At 45.3% G+C, this 17362-nt stretch overlaps 1 protein-coding gene across 1 annotated transcript in view; it reads right to left on the bottom strand.

Annotated features, from left to right (window-relative positions):
• GALNT13 (polypeptide N-acetylgalactosaminyltransferase 13) overlaps positions 1-17362 on the bottom strand; it is a 103300-nt gene that overhangs the window by 38823 nt on the left and 47115 nt on the right. Inside the window, exons 6-8 of the mRNA XM_035331821.1 lie at positions 17005-17175; positions 9187-9304; positions 295-475 (exon numbers count right to left, since the gene is read on the bottom strand). Of these exons, the coding sequence (XP_035187712.1) occupies positions 295-475; positions 9187-9304; positions 17005-17175 (470 nt within the window). The remainder of the gene's footprint in view (positions 1-294; positions 476-9186; positions 9305-17004; positions 17176-17362) is intronic.

Genomic DNA, 17362 nt, shown 5'->3' with positions numbered 1-17362 from the left:
TTTGGTTTCAACCTGGTAAGGTAAGAATCATGTTCTCAAAAGAAATCCTCATAATCTTCAGGAGAAGGAGCGCCTCCTGAGCTAGTGTTCTTACCTTGGGAACAGAAGATAGGCTTCGACACACGGAAAGAACATCCCCTTGAATTCTGGAAGCCCCTTGCTGTTATGTCACAGCTTTTGGTACCCATCCATGCATACAGGTGTACACTTACCTATACGCACCTCATCTTGGTGTTTTCCTTTTTTTGGACAACTTTACATCATTCATTATACAACAAGAAAATAATTTCTTACCTGGGGATATTATATAGAAGAAATCTTTGAACTCATCCATCCAGACCTCTGCCAGTCGCCTGTTGTTCTTGTTGATGACGTGCCCCGTGCCACCAGGGAAGGTGTAAGGTGTTGCTTTACGGAAAACGTGGCCAACATGCGAGCAGGTGACGATCTCGAGGGAGCCACCACACTGCCAAATCTGAAATCAAAACATGCAGAAAACGTTAGCTAAAACCAATACAAAACATGTCAAGTTTATAGCAGGAAGGACTCTGACAGGATAGTGGTTATCTCCTGATTTATTTCCCTGGGTCACAGTTCAACAGGGAATTTCAAACAAAATATTAAGGGCAACAGCAGGGGCACAATTCGTGATAGCAATGAAAGTGCACAGACTTTAGCTACAACATGAAAGCTGTTGGCACTCTTGGTTACGTGGGTGGCATCCCTGTCTATGGCAGCGGGACTGGCACTAGATGACCTTTAAGGTTCCTTCCTGCCCAAGCCATTCTGTGATTCTGTGAACATAAATATACACAAATCCCAGCCTGAGAAAGGTGTAATCCTGTACTGGATTGTTAAGTGTAGGGTAGAGATTTTATCTGCGTATTTAAGTTTTCCGGGAACACATAATACTTTAAGAAACAGAGTAGAACTTTTAATTCTGTACCTATTCACATACATACATTTTTAAAGCAAAATTATGTTCATGGCCACCCAAAAAGATAGACAAAGAAGAGAATTTGATGGCTTCGAGTTGTGAATTCTCCCTTTCCCCTGCTGGAGCCCAAGCCTACACTCTGAGTAAGCTCAGTGCCTTCAGTACGACTGCCCAAACGTAAGCAATCATTTAATCCTGGACTTCAGCACCCTGCAGTGAAATGAAGTAACATATTTTTCTGGCAGCTCGCTAGCGTCTTGGTACGATACACATCAGCTGGTGCATTACCTGCAATCTGCTCTGCAATATCCTGTCTTTCTAGGCTCTGGGAAGAACTAGGGAAGGAACTACAGAAGGCTGCAGGTCCAGCTTTGCAGAACCAGAGGCGTAACACGGGCAGCTGGGTCTTGATGTGTACACCAGGGACAAATGAAGATTTCCATTGGGTGCCAGCAGGGTTACAAAACCTTGTTGCTCTGCCAGACAACATGGATTCCTTGAGATTCGCTCTGCACCAAGGTTTGTTGACATTTTTTGGCATCAACAAAAGTTATTACCAGCTGCCCAGGTCACTATTTAGGCTCATCCCACCCTTCACTTCCCTCTCTGCCTAATCAGAGAGCAGGGCTAAAATTTCCAATACCTCCTACTAATAAAAAACAGAATTTAAGAACCATTTGGTGTCTTAAAAACGCTGGTACAGCCTTGTAATTAGAGCTCCTTGACACAGACATAACAGTTACCATAGTAACTTAATGCAGATTTTATTTAATTAGGGCTAGATCCCTTTATATAATTTCATTAGTATGCTAAGTGATGTACTCCGCTGGGGTAAGCAACGGCAACATCAAAATATTCTTGTGTTTAACATCTTGTGTTTTGCAGCTCAGTGACAACCAGCCAGTTCAGGTGAAACTTCAGGTTGATGGATGCCAGGGCACATACGGCTGCCCCAAAAAGGGAACGCATTAAAACCGAAGCGCACGCTGCTCGTGTACGGACGCAGCACCACGGCAGTCACCCACCAGACAGGACAGGAACGAGCACAACCAACTGTGGGTGCCCTTTACCCTGTCTCCGCCTGAGGATCGGCATTCCCGCAGGTCCCCCCGACCTCCCTCCTCGGCAGGAAATTCCTCCCACGCTAACGCTTTAAAACGTGTGTTCCTGCACACTTTTCAAGCCCATTTTTGGCTGCCCTTGGTACAGTCTGCTATTTATTACAGTTGCCATAGGAATGCAGATAAACCTGCACAGTGTTCGGAAGAGAAGGGCTTCTATCTTTTCAATATCAAAAAGAAAAAACTTTCCTGAATGCTCACTGGTAAAATTACCTTCCAGAAGTTCAGATAAAATGGCTGGAGACTGTGGGATTGCACAGATCTGTGCACAGCATAGACAAGCTTTACAATGGTATACATCCCACCACACTTCACTGCAGGTACCGTGAGCACCAAGTCTGTCCCTAACACCTCGCTACCGAGGAGCTACTTGTGGACACCACCTCGGGTCAGGTATCCAATTCCTGCCAGCAGTTTTTTACTGAGCACAGCTATTTTGGTACAAGACTGATGTATCACATTTAATTATTGTTTTTTAAGAAGTTATAGTTCTAATTTTCACACTGAACTATTCATAAACTGGTTACTGTCATGTTGTAATTTTTAAGGCATCTTCCTTGCCTTCTGCCCACCAGGATGAGCTGATAAAAATCAGACATTCTTCCAGTCACAGTACTGGCCCAAGTAAGTAAAGCTTTGCTAGTTCCCACCTAATAAATAAATAAATAGATAAATAGATGAATCCTAGCAGTTCTTCTCTGCCCCTCCTGCAAGGTGTGCACATCCTTCCTCACCACAGATGACCGGACTTGCACATCCCAGCCCACGAGGAGGTCTCTCAGTGGGTGTGAAATACCATTCCCATTGTCCTGCTGCTGCTGCTCAGAGCTGTCCTGACACACCAGGTCAGCCTTACCCAGGGGCTTTTAGTTTGCTGTGAACTGAGAAAACCCAGGGGCCGTGAAGAACAGCATGACATTTTCACCTTCACCAGGTGGATGGGGGCCAGAGGTGCAGGGGAACCCAACGCTGAGGAGGAAGCCACCCAAGGGACAGCGACGGCTGAGCTGAGCTTGGGATCCACCAGCATCCTGCACCAGGATCCCTGAAGTGTCACTGCCACAATTCACTCGTGAGCTAACCCCTTACCTTTTATTCCCCTATATTTTCCAAACATCAGACTCGCAGCTCTCAATCATTTGAAAATTTGGGGCTGAGGCTCAGAGAGTGTGAAAATCTAAACAGCCTTAAAAATATGACACCAAAGTTCTTTCCTCCCTTGGAAATTTCCAGCTCATGAGCTCTTGCCTCACAGCTGCTGGCTCCATCACTGCATCCTCGCTGCAGGACCTCTCCTCCTGTACCCAGTTCACCACCTCCATCTTCTCCTGACTCGGGAGATAATTTCCAGAGTGCCCCTTGTTGCAATGTGTCAGAGAAGAGAGGAGCTGCCACATTGCCTTGGTCTGGAAAACAAGCTGTCAAACCCACAGCATTTTGTAATTTAGCATCTGTAAATCCATGCCAGACTAATCTTTTTCTACTTATCTTTTGGCGTACAAATATTAATTCCTTCAAAATTTGTGGTAAGACACTGCACGCTATGGAATCAAACCTATGGCTCATATGTGCCCACATAATTTATCCCTTTTTAAATATAGGCATTAATTATTTAAAACTACCTTTGTTTTCATAGACCTTTGAAAGTCATCCCTATTATTGCACAAAATGAGCGCATTAGGCTCCATCAGATTGCTTTCCGTTCGACCCGCTGTCAGGATTTTTTTTCCCCTCCATCATTTTTGAGCACCGAGGTAAAGTCATTTCCCACAAATCTCAGCTCCTGTCAATCACAAGTGTTTAAGAATAATTTGCATGCAAATAAAAATAACACCGAGGCTTTACTTCAAATATTAAAACAAGTAGAAAAAAAATAATCCAGTGGCTTAGCTCAGGTTTTGCTTATTTTTGGGTGGCTGGAGTACTCATTCCCTACGTACAACCACAAATGAACCACCACACGTGCGGAGTCGTCCTTTGCAGGTGCATCTCGGCGGCCCGTTTGCAACAGCTCCGGGACCAGCTTCCCCTTGCTTCCCCTTGCTGCCCCGTCCCTCGGTGCCAGCGGAGCTGGGGCCGGCCAGGTGCTGGCACAGCAAACCTGCACGGCGCCGGCCGCCGCGCTGCCGCTCACTGCCTCCCTCCTGGGAGCGGGGCTTCCTGGCAACTGCCTTCTACGCCAAAGCACGTAACTCCACGGGAGAGACGCTGCCTTTTGAGGTTGGGATTAAAATAAAACTAAAAAATTCAGGCTAAAGAGATTGTAAGCATTTGTTTTTGCTGTTCCTATGGTAATGTTTTTATTTACGTCGTATTAGGAAATAAATATTTACTTGCATAAGGGGGATTTTTTGGACTCATTTCTGAATGTGTGCTTATTGATGATGGTATTAGATTAAATTTACCTTGTATATCCATAGATTGAAGCTGTGATAAAAATCCCCAGTGATTTCTGCAGTCAGAAAGTAAGTTAGCACTTGAGCACAGTTACATTAAATCAGTTAAACTTGTTGGCTGCTATGCAGTGATGCATAAGTCGTAGTTAGGAAGAAAAACCTGAAAACTCCGATACCCATCCACAAGATCACCATAATCAAATTAACCAGATCAGTGTACCTCGAATATTTTCTCCTGCATAAACACGAGAATCATGGCATACATAAAAATTAACGTGGTCCAAAAATGAGGGGAAATGTTGTATCCTTTAGATTTCAGATAAAAATACATTTTGAGTACAATATATGAGCAAACCAGGCTCTTAAAATCAGTGAGCACAGTCCAGCACCTAAGGAATACTGAAAACCACAGTGCTGAACTTTCCATCTGACCGTCTGCCAGGCGATTAGGGATTTATATACCCCAAATTCCACTCAGCCACACAGAAAATGATTTTCAATGTCACAGCAGACTTCTGAAGATAAAATCATCTCGCATTCATGCAACCTCTCCAGCCTCATGAATGCTGCATCCCATCGTGCCCGTAATTATACAGCGCAGCTCTCCCAGTCGCCCAAATCAGCGACCGTGCTAACTTTGACATGTTTAACTGCTCTGTTACACCTGTAATTTTGCAATTAGGGGCGTCCCATACCATCGGGCTGGAAATTTGTTATCAGCAGTGCTTTGTGCTCTGCCGAAAAGCTTCCGTACCAGCCTCCCAGACGTACCTCGGGAGCGCAGTGACCTCCAACGCGTGGCTGCCGCTGCTGGCTCAAGCAGCCTCTAAGCACGGGGTGCTGTGCAAAGTGCCAAGTGGATCACACGCCCCTGATCCTTCAGCATTTACTGTGCCAAGTCCCACAGCAGCCTAACCAGACCTTTCAGAGACCAAGCACGACACATCAGTCCGTCACGCCTCTTCGGAAATGCACGTGGACACATCTGCATAGCCTGCTGCACTTCTGGCTTCTACCAGCAAACAAAGGGAAGCAGCACCTTAGTCTTGCTAGCATGTGCATTTGCTTCTTCTAGCCTTGTTTTGCCCTGTTTGGATTTTTTTCTAAAAAATTAATAATTTATTTTTTTCCATCTGATTGACAGATTATTTTCAATAGCCTGTCCGAAGTTATGAAAGCTCCTTTCTGGCTACAAAGTTTTCAGGGCATTTTCTGATCTGGAAAAAAAATACATAATTTAAGAGAAGATTTCAAATGTTCAAAGATTTCTGTAAGTAATATGTATATGCATATATATATATAAAATCTTTAAGAATAAATGATGTTTTCATTATTGTAATAAAGTTCCACTCCCCAGCTCTAAGAGATTCCTGCCAGGATTATTTTTTTTCTCAAATTGCCGTTATTAAAAGACTTCCTCCTGAAGGAATCGTTAAAGACCGCTCGGCAGCGAGCAGCAGCACAGCTAATAGATGAAACATCGATTTGCCCAGGAGTGAGGAAACCATATACAGCTTATACAGCAGCGCACGTTACCTCAGTATCTTACGGGAATCGGGCGGCTGCCCCAGGACAGCCAGGCAGCCAGCCAGACGGACAGACAGACGTCCATCACCTGCCGTGACCTCTGCGCTGCCCGTTCAGGCAACAGGGAGAGGAGGAAATCCCTAGGGAAGCCAGGTCTGGCCGGGACTCGGCACCCACGTGCCCCCAGCAATGAGGGGGGCATTCTGCAGTCATTCTTAAATCCCTCTCATAATCCCATCGGGGATAATCCCACCGCCTCTGCTAATTGCCCAGGACAGAGCTGCAGACGTTAGCCCGGGGTGGCACGGGCAGCTTGCAGCGTGCTGATTTTCAGGGCAGGACTTTGGGGGCTTGTTTGCTGCACACCCAACTGACAGCAAACCCAAGGCCTCCCCCCGTGTTACAGCACCCCACGTAACAAGACCTAGAGCTGTCCCTGCGGCTGACTCCTACCACAGTAATCTTCTTGAAACAAGGGTTTCAGCATGCCCCTGGCTTCACAGAGATGTTTGGGAAGCTCCGTGGTAACTGCAGCTTCGCAGGAGCCTCAGCAGCCTCTCTTTGTTTCTCGTTTTCTGCAGGTGCTTTACAGCAGGCACACTTTTAAATTCTGAGGCCTTTGTACCTTCCTGATCGAGCTGTACTTGTTGCACTTGACTACAGGGCTGGTTTTCTTTAAAGACAATGGCTCTAAATGCTAAAAAACATCACAGCACGGCCATCTTCCACGGCAATCCCTGCACTGCAAACATACCACTCCATTTCCATTTGTGACACCGTGCCCTCTTATTAATCCGATGCATGCTTTCCTAGCCGGTAATGTTTCTTGAAGTTTACAAGGGAAAACGTGAAGGCACAGCGCAATGTTTTCCAGCAGGATGCCCAAGGAGCTGCTCGGAGGAGCCCGAAGGAGCGAGGGAAAGCTGCTGGCCACAAGGGCAGCTTGCAGCAGCAACGCCGTCCGCTGAGAGCGTTGCTTCACTGCTCCTGGTCTGCTCACAGAGTTGGGACTGACATTTCTAATTTAAAGCCGAAATTCAGCTCTCATGACAGCACTCCCACGGAATTTATATAACTTAGGCCAATCACCAGCTTGTTCACAGAAGCATTGAATAGCTTTCAAATCCAAACTGAAACAGACCTCAAGCAATGATTATTTAGGAAAAAAAAAAAAAAAAAAAAAAATCTAAGTACCAATTACAGGGAAACCCAGGCAGCAGAACTGCAAGGCACACCAAAGGCAGCCCCCAGCACAGCTGCCACAGCTACCCGTGCCCTGCCACTGCCATGAGCCCTACAGCATCGGGGTTAGGGGCCCGCTGTGGCTGGCGGTCCTCACCAGCTCCATCCTCCGCACCCAGCCCCGCTACCTTGGTCCCCAGCAAGAACACGGCCTCCAGCAGCACCATGGGGAAGCAGGAGACAGAAGAACTCTGTGGCACCGCCAGACCTCCCAGGAAAGGTTTTCAGAGTACGTTAGCATTATTCAGCGAGGGGATGCATTAGGAATGTCCTATTTAGGGCATGTCTCCAGCATAGGGCTGGAAGCCGAATACATGCTCACACGCTGCTCTCAGCAGATCAAATGCTTTCTGCCAAGAAGAATCTGTTATGCCAGGGAGTGGGAAAAGACCACGGAATTGTAAATTATTTTAATTTAGGAATTGTAAATTATTTTATTTTGTTGCATTTACATAATTATTTTATTTTGTTGCATTTACAGGGCCTGGCTGAAAAATGATCGGTGTTTGTATCTTTGTTATCAAAACCAGCCACTGCCAAAAGGAGCACACAAAGAATCACTTTCCATATCATCCATTACACACTCTGACCAAAAATCATCTAATCTGTCTCTTTGTATTAGAGTCAGTGTTTCAGGGATTACCCTTTTTACAATGAAAACCTAGTGTTCTTTCCAAAAAAACAGTTGACTGTTTAGACTAATGAGAATGGGACCGTTCCAAAGGAAAGGCCCAAACCTGGTTCTGTAAAATGTTTTCTGGAAGCAGTAGCAAAAACAAGCAATAGCAAATTGCTTCAGGATTCTCAGGCTTTTACATGCATCACAATTTCTGATTTTTAAAATCCAGATTTAACCTGAGAGGCACATATTTAATGCTTTAAAGCAGTGCTATTCACTCTCTGCTTCATGGATCACTTCTAACAACATGAGAAACAAGTCTACTATCCTATAGGCTCAAGTTAAAAATACGCTCCTATACAGAGGCCCACATACATCCAGGGAGCATTTTTAGTAGTCTACATACCAGCAAATGTTGATTTGAAACCATAACACTCAGAAGTCTCTCTACCTTTCTATTTTACTGGAAAGTGAACTATGTATAGTTAATAGAAAATGGCCTGAAAATGCTTTCAAATTCTCGGTTGACCTCCTCTAGAAATATCTGCTTGGCAAAACTCTTCAAAGTTGTCTCTGTCAATAGAAAATATTCCACCAACCCCTGGCTGAAGACAAAAGAGGAAAAAAATAAAAAAGAAAGAATATATCCATGCTGTTCTATGGGTTTTAGATAGGTATAACAGGCTTTATTTTGCATACTTACTTCAAATGCAAAAACTGTGATACATCAGAGATGTTAAGAGCCATTTTCAACATCCTTTCTAAAAATGATTTACTGAAGATTCAGTTTTCCGATTTTTATTTATGCCTTGAGGACAATTACTAAATGCATTTCATTCAATGAGATTCTCAACCTGTCACGGACAATATACCTATCCCTGGTAGAAATACAGTCACTTTTCTGCAGGATGTGAAATTTCTCTATGGGCTCGGATCCCGTACAGAATAAAAATCCCAGCCAGAACTTGCAAGTTCATGATAGCATACACTTTTAAAAACTTCTGTTAAAACATATATTTGATTTTTTAAAAAACTATACACATTTATACTTTATGTCAGTTAGCAATTGCACTGTCTCACAGAGAGCCTCGCTTCATACAAAAAGATATTACTAAAATATTTATCATCTCAGAAGTGTAGAGTAAAAGTTTCCAAACAGTAATAAAACGTTTCATGCAGTAAAAAGGACCAAATGCTATAATGAGGCATCCCCAAACATCTTCAGAATTAAAATTAACCCATGACTTGCATGACAGCTAAAACACAATCACCCTATCTGCAGCGTAGCAACTGTTACAGCAAAACCGTGTTCGTCGACAGAAAATGAAGGAAAACGGCAATTACCCTAAAAGACATTTCAAGATTCTCGCCACCCCAGATATCCATTCCTGCATCGTAAGTTCCTATCTCTTCAAAGTAGTTTCTGTCAATAGAAAATAGGCCACCAGCCATAGTAGGGGTCCTAGTTGAAAACAAACAGAAAAAAAAAAAAAAAGGAAGAAAAAGAAAAGAAAAAATACCTTTTGAAAGACACTGTGGAATTTATCACGTGATACTACAGCACACATCTCCCCAGACATTTTGACTGTAAATATACGCTATGCACAGACATAAGAGCCCCCCCGGCGCCAGCGAGAGCACTGCCTGAGCGCGAGCGGCCGGGCTGCCCCTGCGCAGCCTTGTAATGGTAAAGTGGATGGAATTGTGGCCTGCTGCACCCAGAACAGCAGTGTAAATCCAATCGGAAATGCTTAGCGCAGAGAGTTTAATGCCTCAGCTTTGCCTTAGAGGGAGACTAAATGTGCATAAAATTACCAGGCATAATCTCTCTTAACAGGATTATAAATCCTTACAACAGGCAAATCCAGTCAGAGTGCAACTTCCCTTCGTGTAAAGATGTCCTACTTCCCTGTAAATATCTGCTCTACGTGTCTGGGGCCTTTTTTTAGTGCTCAGTGCCCACACTGGAGGAAGACTGCTTCTTGGAGCCCGCAGGAGCACAGCCCCGCACCCCTGCCCTGGCCTGGACTCCAGCCTGGCCCCCGGCCCCCAGCCTGTGCAGACCCCCAGCACCCCGGGGGAGGCCAAAGAGCTGCTCCCAGCGTGGGCTGGAAGCCACAACACGGCCGCTGTGGCTGCCTGCTCCCACCCCTGCCTCCAAGGGAGGCCTAAGGCTGCCCCAGCACCTACGGGTACACACGTACACGTGCTGGTAGCTGCGGCCTGCAGCTCTTAACGAAGGACTCGGTCACAGAAACACACACATTTATTCCGTGATCTTGTTCAGTGAATTGCTTGTGCATTCTGCTAGGAATAGTTGCTGTTCGGTGGTCACCACAGATTTCTGTCCTGTGGACCTGTGCAGGGGCAGCATGAGCAGCACTTCTGCCCTAAAGCACAGCTTCCACACGAGTTCACGTGTCTGGGACAGCCTTATGCAAACGCTACCCCAGAATTTTTCCAAAAAACAAGTCAACACCAACAAGAATTGTTCGTGTGCACTTCTGGAAAATTCAGTAAAATTGGAAACCAGCCTGCAGTCAGGAGCAGGGGCAGAGCGGGGCGAGCTGGCACCCCGCAGGCACCCCCCGGCAGGCCGCGCGCTGCAGGGCCATGGGGCACAGCCGGGCCGTGAGCAGCTCCCGCTCACCCCCAGACCTCGGTCAGGGCAATTTGTCTGCTGAGCAATTATCTTCCAGCTGCCTATCGATACTTACGTTAAAAAAAAAAAATAGCACAGTTTAACAGTGAAATAACACTGGGTTTACCCACACTTTGTTTCTATTTTTCTCTCAGCACCCACAGCTCGGTTAAGTAGCCGGCTGGCACTGGCACACAGCTGAACCTTCACAGGCTTCAAAGCTGCTTCACTGCCCTCACCTCACCCAGTGAGATGGAAAATGCCACTGGTCTGGCATGGGTAAAGCCATCCCCACTGCTCTGGGACTGAAACCCGCAGGCTATGCCCCCTGTCCTTCCTCTTCCCCCCTTCAGTTCCTTCCCTAGAGGAAGGCAGTTTGCTTGAATACCGTCAAATTTTCCATTCTTGCAAAGATTCAATGTAATGATTTTTGAATGATGCAATTGAGTTGTACATCAAGATCAGGATTCTTCTGAAATGCCATAGGCAAAAGTTTATGAAAAATAAAACAGCATTTCCCTAACTACTTGCTAACTGAAATTGAAAGTGCTGAATTTCAGGCTGTAAAAATGTAAGTAACTCTGTACCGATATATGCCACAGATTCTTAAATAACTGAAATGTAGCAGGAAGGACTATTCTCTCCTATGTAAATTTAATGTTGCATAAACAGATCTGCAGAGCTCTCACTGTAAAAACAGCTGAAACAGTAATTTTAGCAAGAGGCAGGGCTTCTACCTTTTTTTCTCAGCTTTTTGCTTATTAGCTATATTGTGCCTACTTGGAGTCATACTCGGAACTACAGTAATGTTATGATTAATGCTAATCATCATTCAAACCCAATTCTCATTTCATTTTGGAGATACGGTCTGCTTTTCATTTCTGTAACTGTTAGCAGCAAGCAGGATTCCCATTCCTGCACCTACATCGCTAACTTCACAGAAAGAGAGCAGTGTAGCAGAAGGGTGTTCTAACAGCCCTGGTGTTGCAGCAACCCAAAGATCCCCCAAAAGCCAGCTCCCCACCCTGCCCCAGGACAGCCTGGAGCAGCCCCAGGGGGACTCCAGACCATGCTGCAGCCCGGGGAGCTGGGCTCAGCCCCCCACGGGGCTGCAAGCTGCCCACAGCCACCCGACATCACGTCCCCTAAGCCCCGAGCCCCACACATTGGCTCAGCATGGTCCAAAGTCCTGCCTGTATGCGTGTGTCTGTACCGCGGTCAGCGGCTCAACCTCTGCTCAATGAAGCCATCAGGTACAGGAACGCTCCTCAAGTGATGGTGGGCAAGGCCCTTGCTTCCTGCTGATCAGTTCAGCATTAGTCCTAACTAAACGAAGGGCGGGTATGGAAATACCCAGAGAAATGTGCTGTGAGAAACATTCTGTGGTTTGATGCTGCGGATGTAAGACAAGGTGTTTGTAAATCGACCACGGCACGGACAGTTTTCTAGTGCCCCTGGCAAAATCACAGAAAGAGCAACGAGTTCACTTAATGAGAAAACATGTACAAATATTGGCCAAGGATTTTTAAGTGGAAAAAGAGGAAGGTAGTAATGAAAGATTTAACAAGACGACTGGATTTAGCTGGCACTCTCCACAACCATTTACCACTGCAAGGAGATGGGCCACATCTGAGACCTGACGGCATTGCCCAGGACTCCATTTCAGTAATTCTCAGATCTACCCACAGCCACCTGAGCACCTGCAGGAAGCACCTTTACTGCATGGCTGTCTGGGGACAAAAAGCCCTATCTAGCTAGAGCTAACCCCACGAACTGTTCCCAGGCAATGAGCAGGGCCCCCCTGTGCACGGGGCAGCCACCCAGGTCCTGCTCCCAGATAGCCCTCTGGGAACAGAAGCCAGCTTTGCACTTAAATAACATATTTTGAAAAGGCCTAATCCTTTACAAGGTGTACAAAGCCAGAGGTTACTCCCGTGACAATCACTGGAAGCGACTGCCTTTCCTTTGCATGGAAACAAGATCAAATCCTTGAGGTGCTTTAAAACAGCAGGGAACAGATTTGCTATTCAAACCAAAGGCCCTGGGTATGCATCCGCCTGCAGATGTGAGCCCTGAGGGGTGCTGCACCTCGCTGCACTGCCTGGGAGCCCCCCAAGCTCTCTGGCTCAGGTAACGTTTGCTCTCAAAGATCGCCCTTGATTTCTGCAATGCGCCTCACAGAATGAAGTATTTGTCTTCAACGGCTCTGTCTCTATGAACAAGTTTTTCTTCGGGTATTTCTTCCAAATATTTCCACTTCCTATTCTCCCTTTACGATCTTGGTCCTAGCAAAGATACTGCACCGAATGAAAGCTCCCTGATATTCATTCTTCTGCTTCTGATCATTATACATGTAAAAAAATTGTAATTACATGAAAAAAGAAAAAAGGATGGAAATCCCATTACCACTGACTCCTACCCCCTCTTCCCTCCTGGCTGGGGGCACTGAGTGGGCTCTGCACCGTCAGTGTAGGGTCCCTCACCTACCACTTGTAAACGGGAGCCTCTGCAACCTGGAAACGCTTTTGATACCTTCACAAAAACCGCAATTCTCTGGGGAAAGGTTACCCGCTTCGACTGCTCTGGGAAAGGTTACGCTGTCATGATGTTAGCTGACCCGACAGAACGCTAGCTAAAGGAAGAAGAACATGAAAGCAAGAAAAAGGATGCTACCTGAGTGCTTAAGAATCAAAAGAAGAAAATAAGGGGGGAAAAGTGCTATGGGCTCACGTGTAAAGCCCAGCAGCTGTAATAGCGTACGTGCCTGTACCTACACCAGAACACGTTTTGTCCACCACAAAGCATTGCTAATTAGTATGGGAGGCACCTAGGCATCCCCACCATTCTGTTTGCTAAAAATATGACAAACAGCCTAACTTTTCTAATAGATTCCAGTAAGAAAGTTCTTCTACAGCTGTACTGCATGACAATTAGCCGTAGGCTTTTAACATCAGAGTCACTGAATTAATTAACCTTTTCCCATCAATTCCAGAGATTCCAGCAAGGGCGGATGTTGCAGTTGACTCAAATACCTAACTTACGACTTTGACCGTTTCTTTAATTCCACAAGCAAACAAGCCAGGTATGTTTTACGCATACTAGCTAAAAGAACCTGGTACCTTCTGAGAGCACTGCATGGTCTACATCTAACTCGGTACTGGGATTAATGGTCACAGGGTATGGGATGGCTGAGTAACAGCAAGCTATTCTGGTCTTTGTCATAAAAATGTATATGCAATAATAAACGTTACACCCAAACAATGAATCCTATATAAAATAATTCAAAGAGCCACAGAGGGATGGGGTTGGAAGGGACCTCAAAGCCTACCCGGAGCCACCCCTGCCATGGGCAGGGACCTCCCCCAGCCCAGGCTGCCCAAATCCCACCTCGGGGCAACCCGGGCCACGGCCTCACTGCCCTCACAGTTTGAGAATGCATGTACTGTGATATTAAATCTAAAAAGGAATGGTAGGAATTTATCAATGGTATTATGACAGGTAAAAATTTGAGTAATTTTTCCAGCTACATGGCTTTTTAGTGTAACAAAAAACAGAACTTGAGTGCAATGATTATATTATGCGTATGCACAAACATGTAAGTCAACAATTTATATGTATTCTATGCTTATTCCATTGATTACAAATTAAAAATATGAATGCATTCATATTCAATATATGTAAGACTAAAATGTTATAGAATGGTGAAAGCAACATAAAACAAACAAACAAAAAATGAAGTCATCAGTTTGCTTCTAAATTTTTGCTGTGGGTTATGCTTTTCTTTCTTTTTAGCCTCTCAATTCTTGAATAGTCAGGTAGCAGCAGTTGCCCAAAATGTTCTGAACTTAGCTGAAATATTATACCTTTTCTCCTGGGATGCTGAATTTCCTATTATGTTTGACACCTCGAGACTGATTTAGTGCTACAATCTCTTGGACCGCTTTTGATAAGCATTTGCAGATACCAGCTAGCACTGCAAGCAGCTGATGACCCACTGACTGTTGTTTCCTAGATGAAGTCTGTTTCACCTCTGCCCAGTTTCCACCAGCTGCTGGCATATCTCACATACCAGTTTTGACGCAGAAGGATGAACTCAGAAGGTTTGGGGATGGCAAGGGTTTTGGGGGGACTCAATTTGGTACCATAACAGAGATGCTCGGGTGATCTGTTCGGGTTCCCAGTCTCCCTGGTCAAGTAAGAGGGATGCATGGCAGCTTGTTTCCATCAAGGCTTTGCCTTCATTTCTCATTTCCTGCATCCGTAAGATGCTGGAGCAGGGCAGCTTCAGCTGCTTCTCGGGTTCCCCTCCTACCAGGAAAATGTGAGATGACACGGACAATAGGGAGCATCTTGTGCCAATACAGAGGAGACCAAAATTTCTCCCCTAGGTGGCCAGGAAGGGCATCTGTGTCTAAAAGCTAACAATTTGTGTCTCAGACAGCACAATTACACACCCCTGGAGCTATCGCTTCACTCCAAAACACTTGTCAAAGGGACAATTATGGAACATGTTGCACTTGTCATTAACCTCTGGCTCCTTCACCCCCACTCTGCTCAGTAACACCCATCTTTACCAGGAGAAGTCCCAAAACGCACAAGCAATCACCAGCTGCCAGGGAAAAAACGAAAAGCTGCTTTTTCTGTTTGCTTGTTTTAATAATTTTAAAAGTCAGTTACATGTATGGTTCTGGACTAACTTTAAGTACTCCTTTATTTCAAAATAAGGAAGTATGAACTTGGATTTGCATTTCTTTGAAAATTCCCTGTGTCTGTGAATGGATCTGACACGGGAGAGACAAGACAACTAGCGCAAGGCGAAGGACGCGAGGGGAAGCAGCAGCCAGCGAGGCGTGAGGCTGCGCAGCTCGTTAGGATAATGAACTCTACGAATTTTAACGCACACCTCAGCTTTAATGAAATAGCTTCTGGCACAGCTGACTGAAATAGCTGACTTCACAGCTGGCTGATAAAATTTTAGATCACAAGAAAAACAGTTCTTTTGACTCAAAAAACAGTTTCATCACCCTTCTGCTAACAACAGGGTCCGCTTCTGCTCCCTGGGGCGCTGCTTGCATTTAAGGGCACTCCACGGACTCGAGCACAGCTCTGCTCGCTGCCCACCATGCATTTCCCACTTACAGTCCAACAAGGTACTGACAAGCACGCATTTGGGAAACCTGGCACAACTGGCCCAGAGAGGATGAGAAACCCAGACCACAGCCCAGTGGCAGATGCCCTGCTGAGACCTCCTCTTGGCACAGAGCTGACCCGGATCCTGGTCAGACCCGCCGGTGCCCAGAAGGAAGGGACGGGTGATGTGGGAGCTGGGGAAGGGCTGAGGTGCCCAGGGAGCTACCCAGAGCAGCCCACAACAGGAGGAGACATGACCCCGAAGCCTCCTGCGGCTTCCTCCCTTCCGCCTGTGCACGAGCATCTACCGCCTCCTCTGAGTACCAGCTTCAGCGGTGAGGCATGGCTTTCCTCTTTAGCTGGGTAAAGAGGAAAACAAGACGGTTCCTCAGATGGCTTCCTGAGAAAGAAATCTAAAAAATGCAGCGCTTCCCTGACTCCAGGCTTTGAAGGACATAAAATGACAGATTTTGCCATTTGCAGCATAAGTAGTTCTGAAAAGCTTTCCTTTGCCCACCCACTGCCTTACCTGGATTTTTTTTTTTTTTTGTAAAGCTTTGCTGTGAACTGCTGTCCCCTGAGTTGGCTCTCTCTTTATCTGCCTGTTGCCCACAATTGGGGGTATGCAGGACTGAAATTCTTTCCACTTCATCATGTCTCTTAGACAGGTTTGAAACCATTACATCCACTTGTGAGAGCTTTTTTTTTATTTATTATTATTTTATTTCTTTTAGCTTTCATGAAGACCACTGGAGCTATTAGAGCTGAGCAAATAACCCATGGCAACTAATTTATTCAATTTGTTTGGTTTCAACTTCATTTAAAATTTTTCTTGAGGTTTTGCTACAGACCGTGGTTTGAGCAATTAAATGAAGGAGGTTAGGAAGGATCAGAGGAATTCTGGACATGTTCTTAGATCAGTTTTGACTGGGTGTGCACTGTCATCAGTTTTATTTTCTAGGCAGTAGAATCATATCTTTTAAGAAGTGCAGATGATCATAACCGAATGGTGGGGTTAAACGTTCAAAAATTTGCATTTCAGAAATATGTTCTAATCTTTACTTTAAATTATGAAAACAGTAATAACTGTAAACATAAGTTCAACGAGGCTATTGGCAGAAAACATACAGGGAACTTCAATACTTATATAGCAGGTATTAGTTTGAATTATTAAATGTTCAAAAGAAAATGTAATGAGTTTTCTCAGCTCTGATAACCACCTTACAGCATTAAGGATCGGTCTGATTTTGGTGTTCTCTGCCCTGAACAGTGTGCCGCAGCTATCTGACATGTATTCTCTGATACTGCAGCAAACTCTTAGGTGTTATTATTTGCATGAACAATCTAGAGCAGAGTCAAATGCCATGGTATGCTTGGTTCGCTCTCCTTACCTTACAGGCAAGGTCCTGTCCCCTTTCCTCCTGTCCATCTCTCTCTGGGGAACTGGGTACCAGCGGAAGTTGAGTTTCCAGTTAAACCCTCCGTAAGTCATGTCCGACCCAGCCATGTATTCAAATGTGTCATCGCTGATCACATCGATGATTGGGCAGACAACCGTCTTCCTGTAAGAAAAAGAAACGGCTTTTTTAAAACAAACTCTTTTTTCTGAATATCCCATGGCTTTATTTTGAGCCTCCTGTGCACAAAAGCCAATTTACCACGGTTCCAGCTTCTCTTCCACAAATGAGGTTGTGCAAACTTCACTATTTCTGTGGTCAGCAGCTTTTTGGAGATGTCGATTCCTGCTGC

This window comes from Oxyura jamaicensis, chromosome 7 (assembly GCF_011077185.1).
Source record: "Oxyura jamaicensis isolate SHBP4307 breed ruddy duck chromosome 7, BPBGC_Ojam_1.0, whole genome shotgun sequence".
Classification (NCBI taxonomy): Eukaryota; Metazoa; Chordata; class Aves; order Anseriformes; family Anatidae; genus Oxyura; species Oxyura jamaicensis.
The sequence above is the reverse complement of the archived record's forward strand: the minus strand, read 5'-3'. Positions and strand labels throughout refer to the sequence as shown.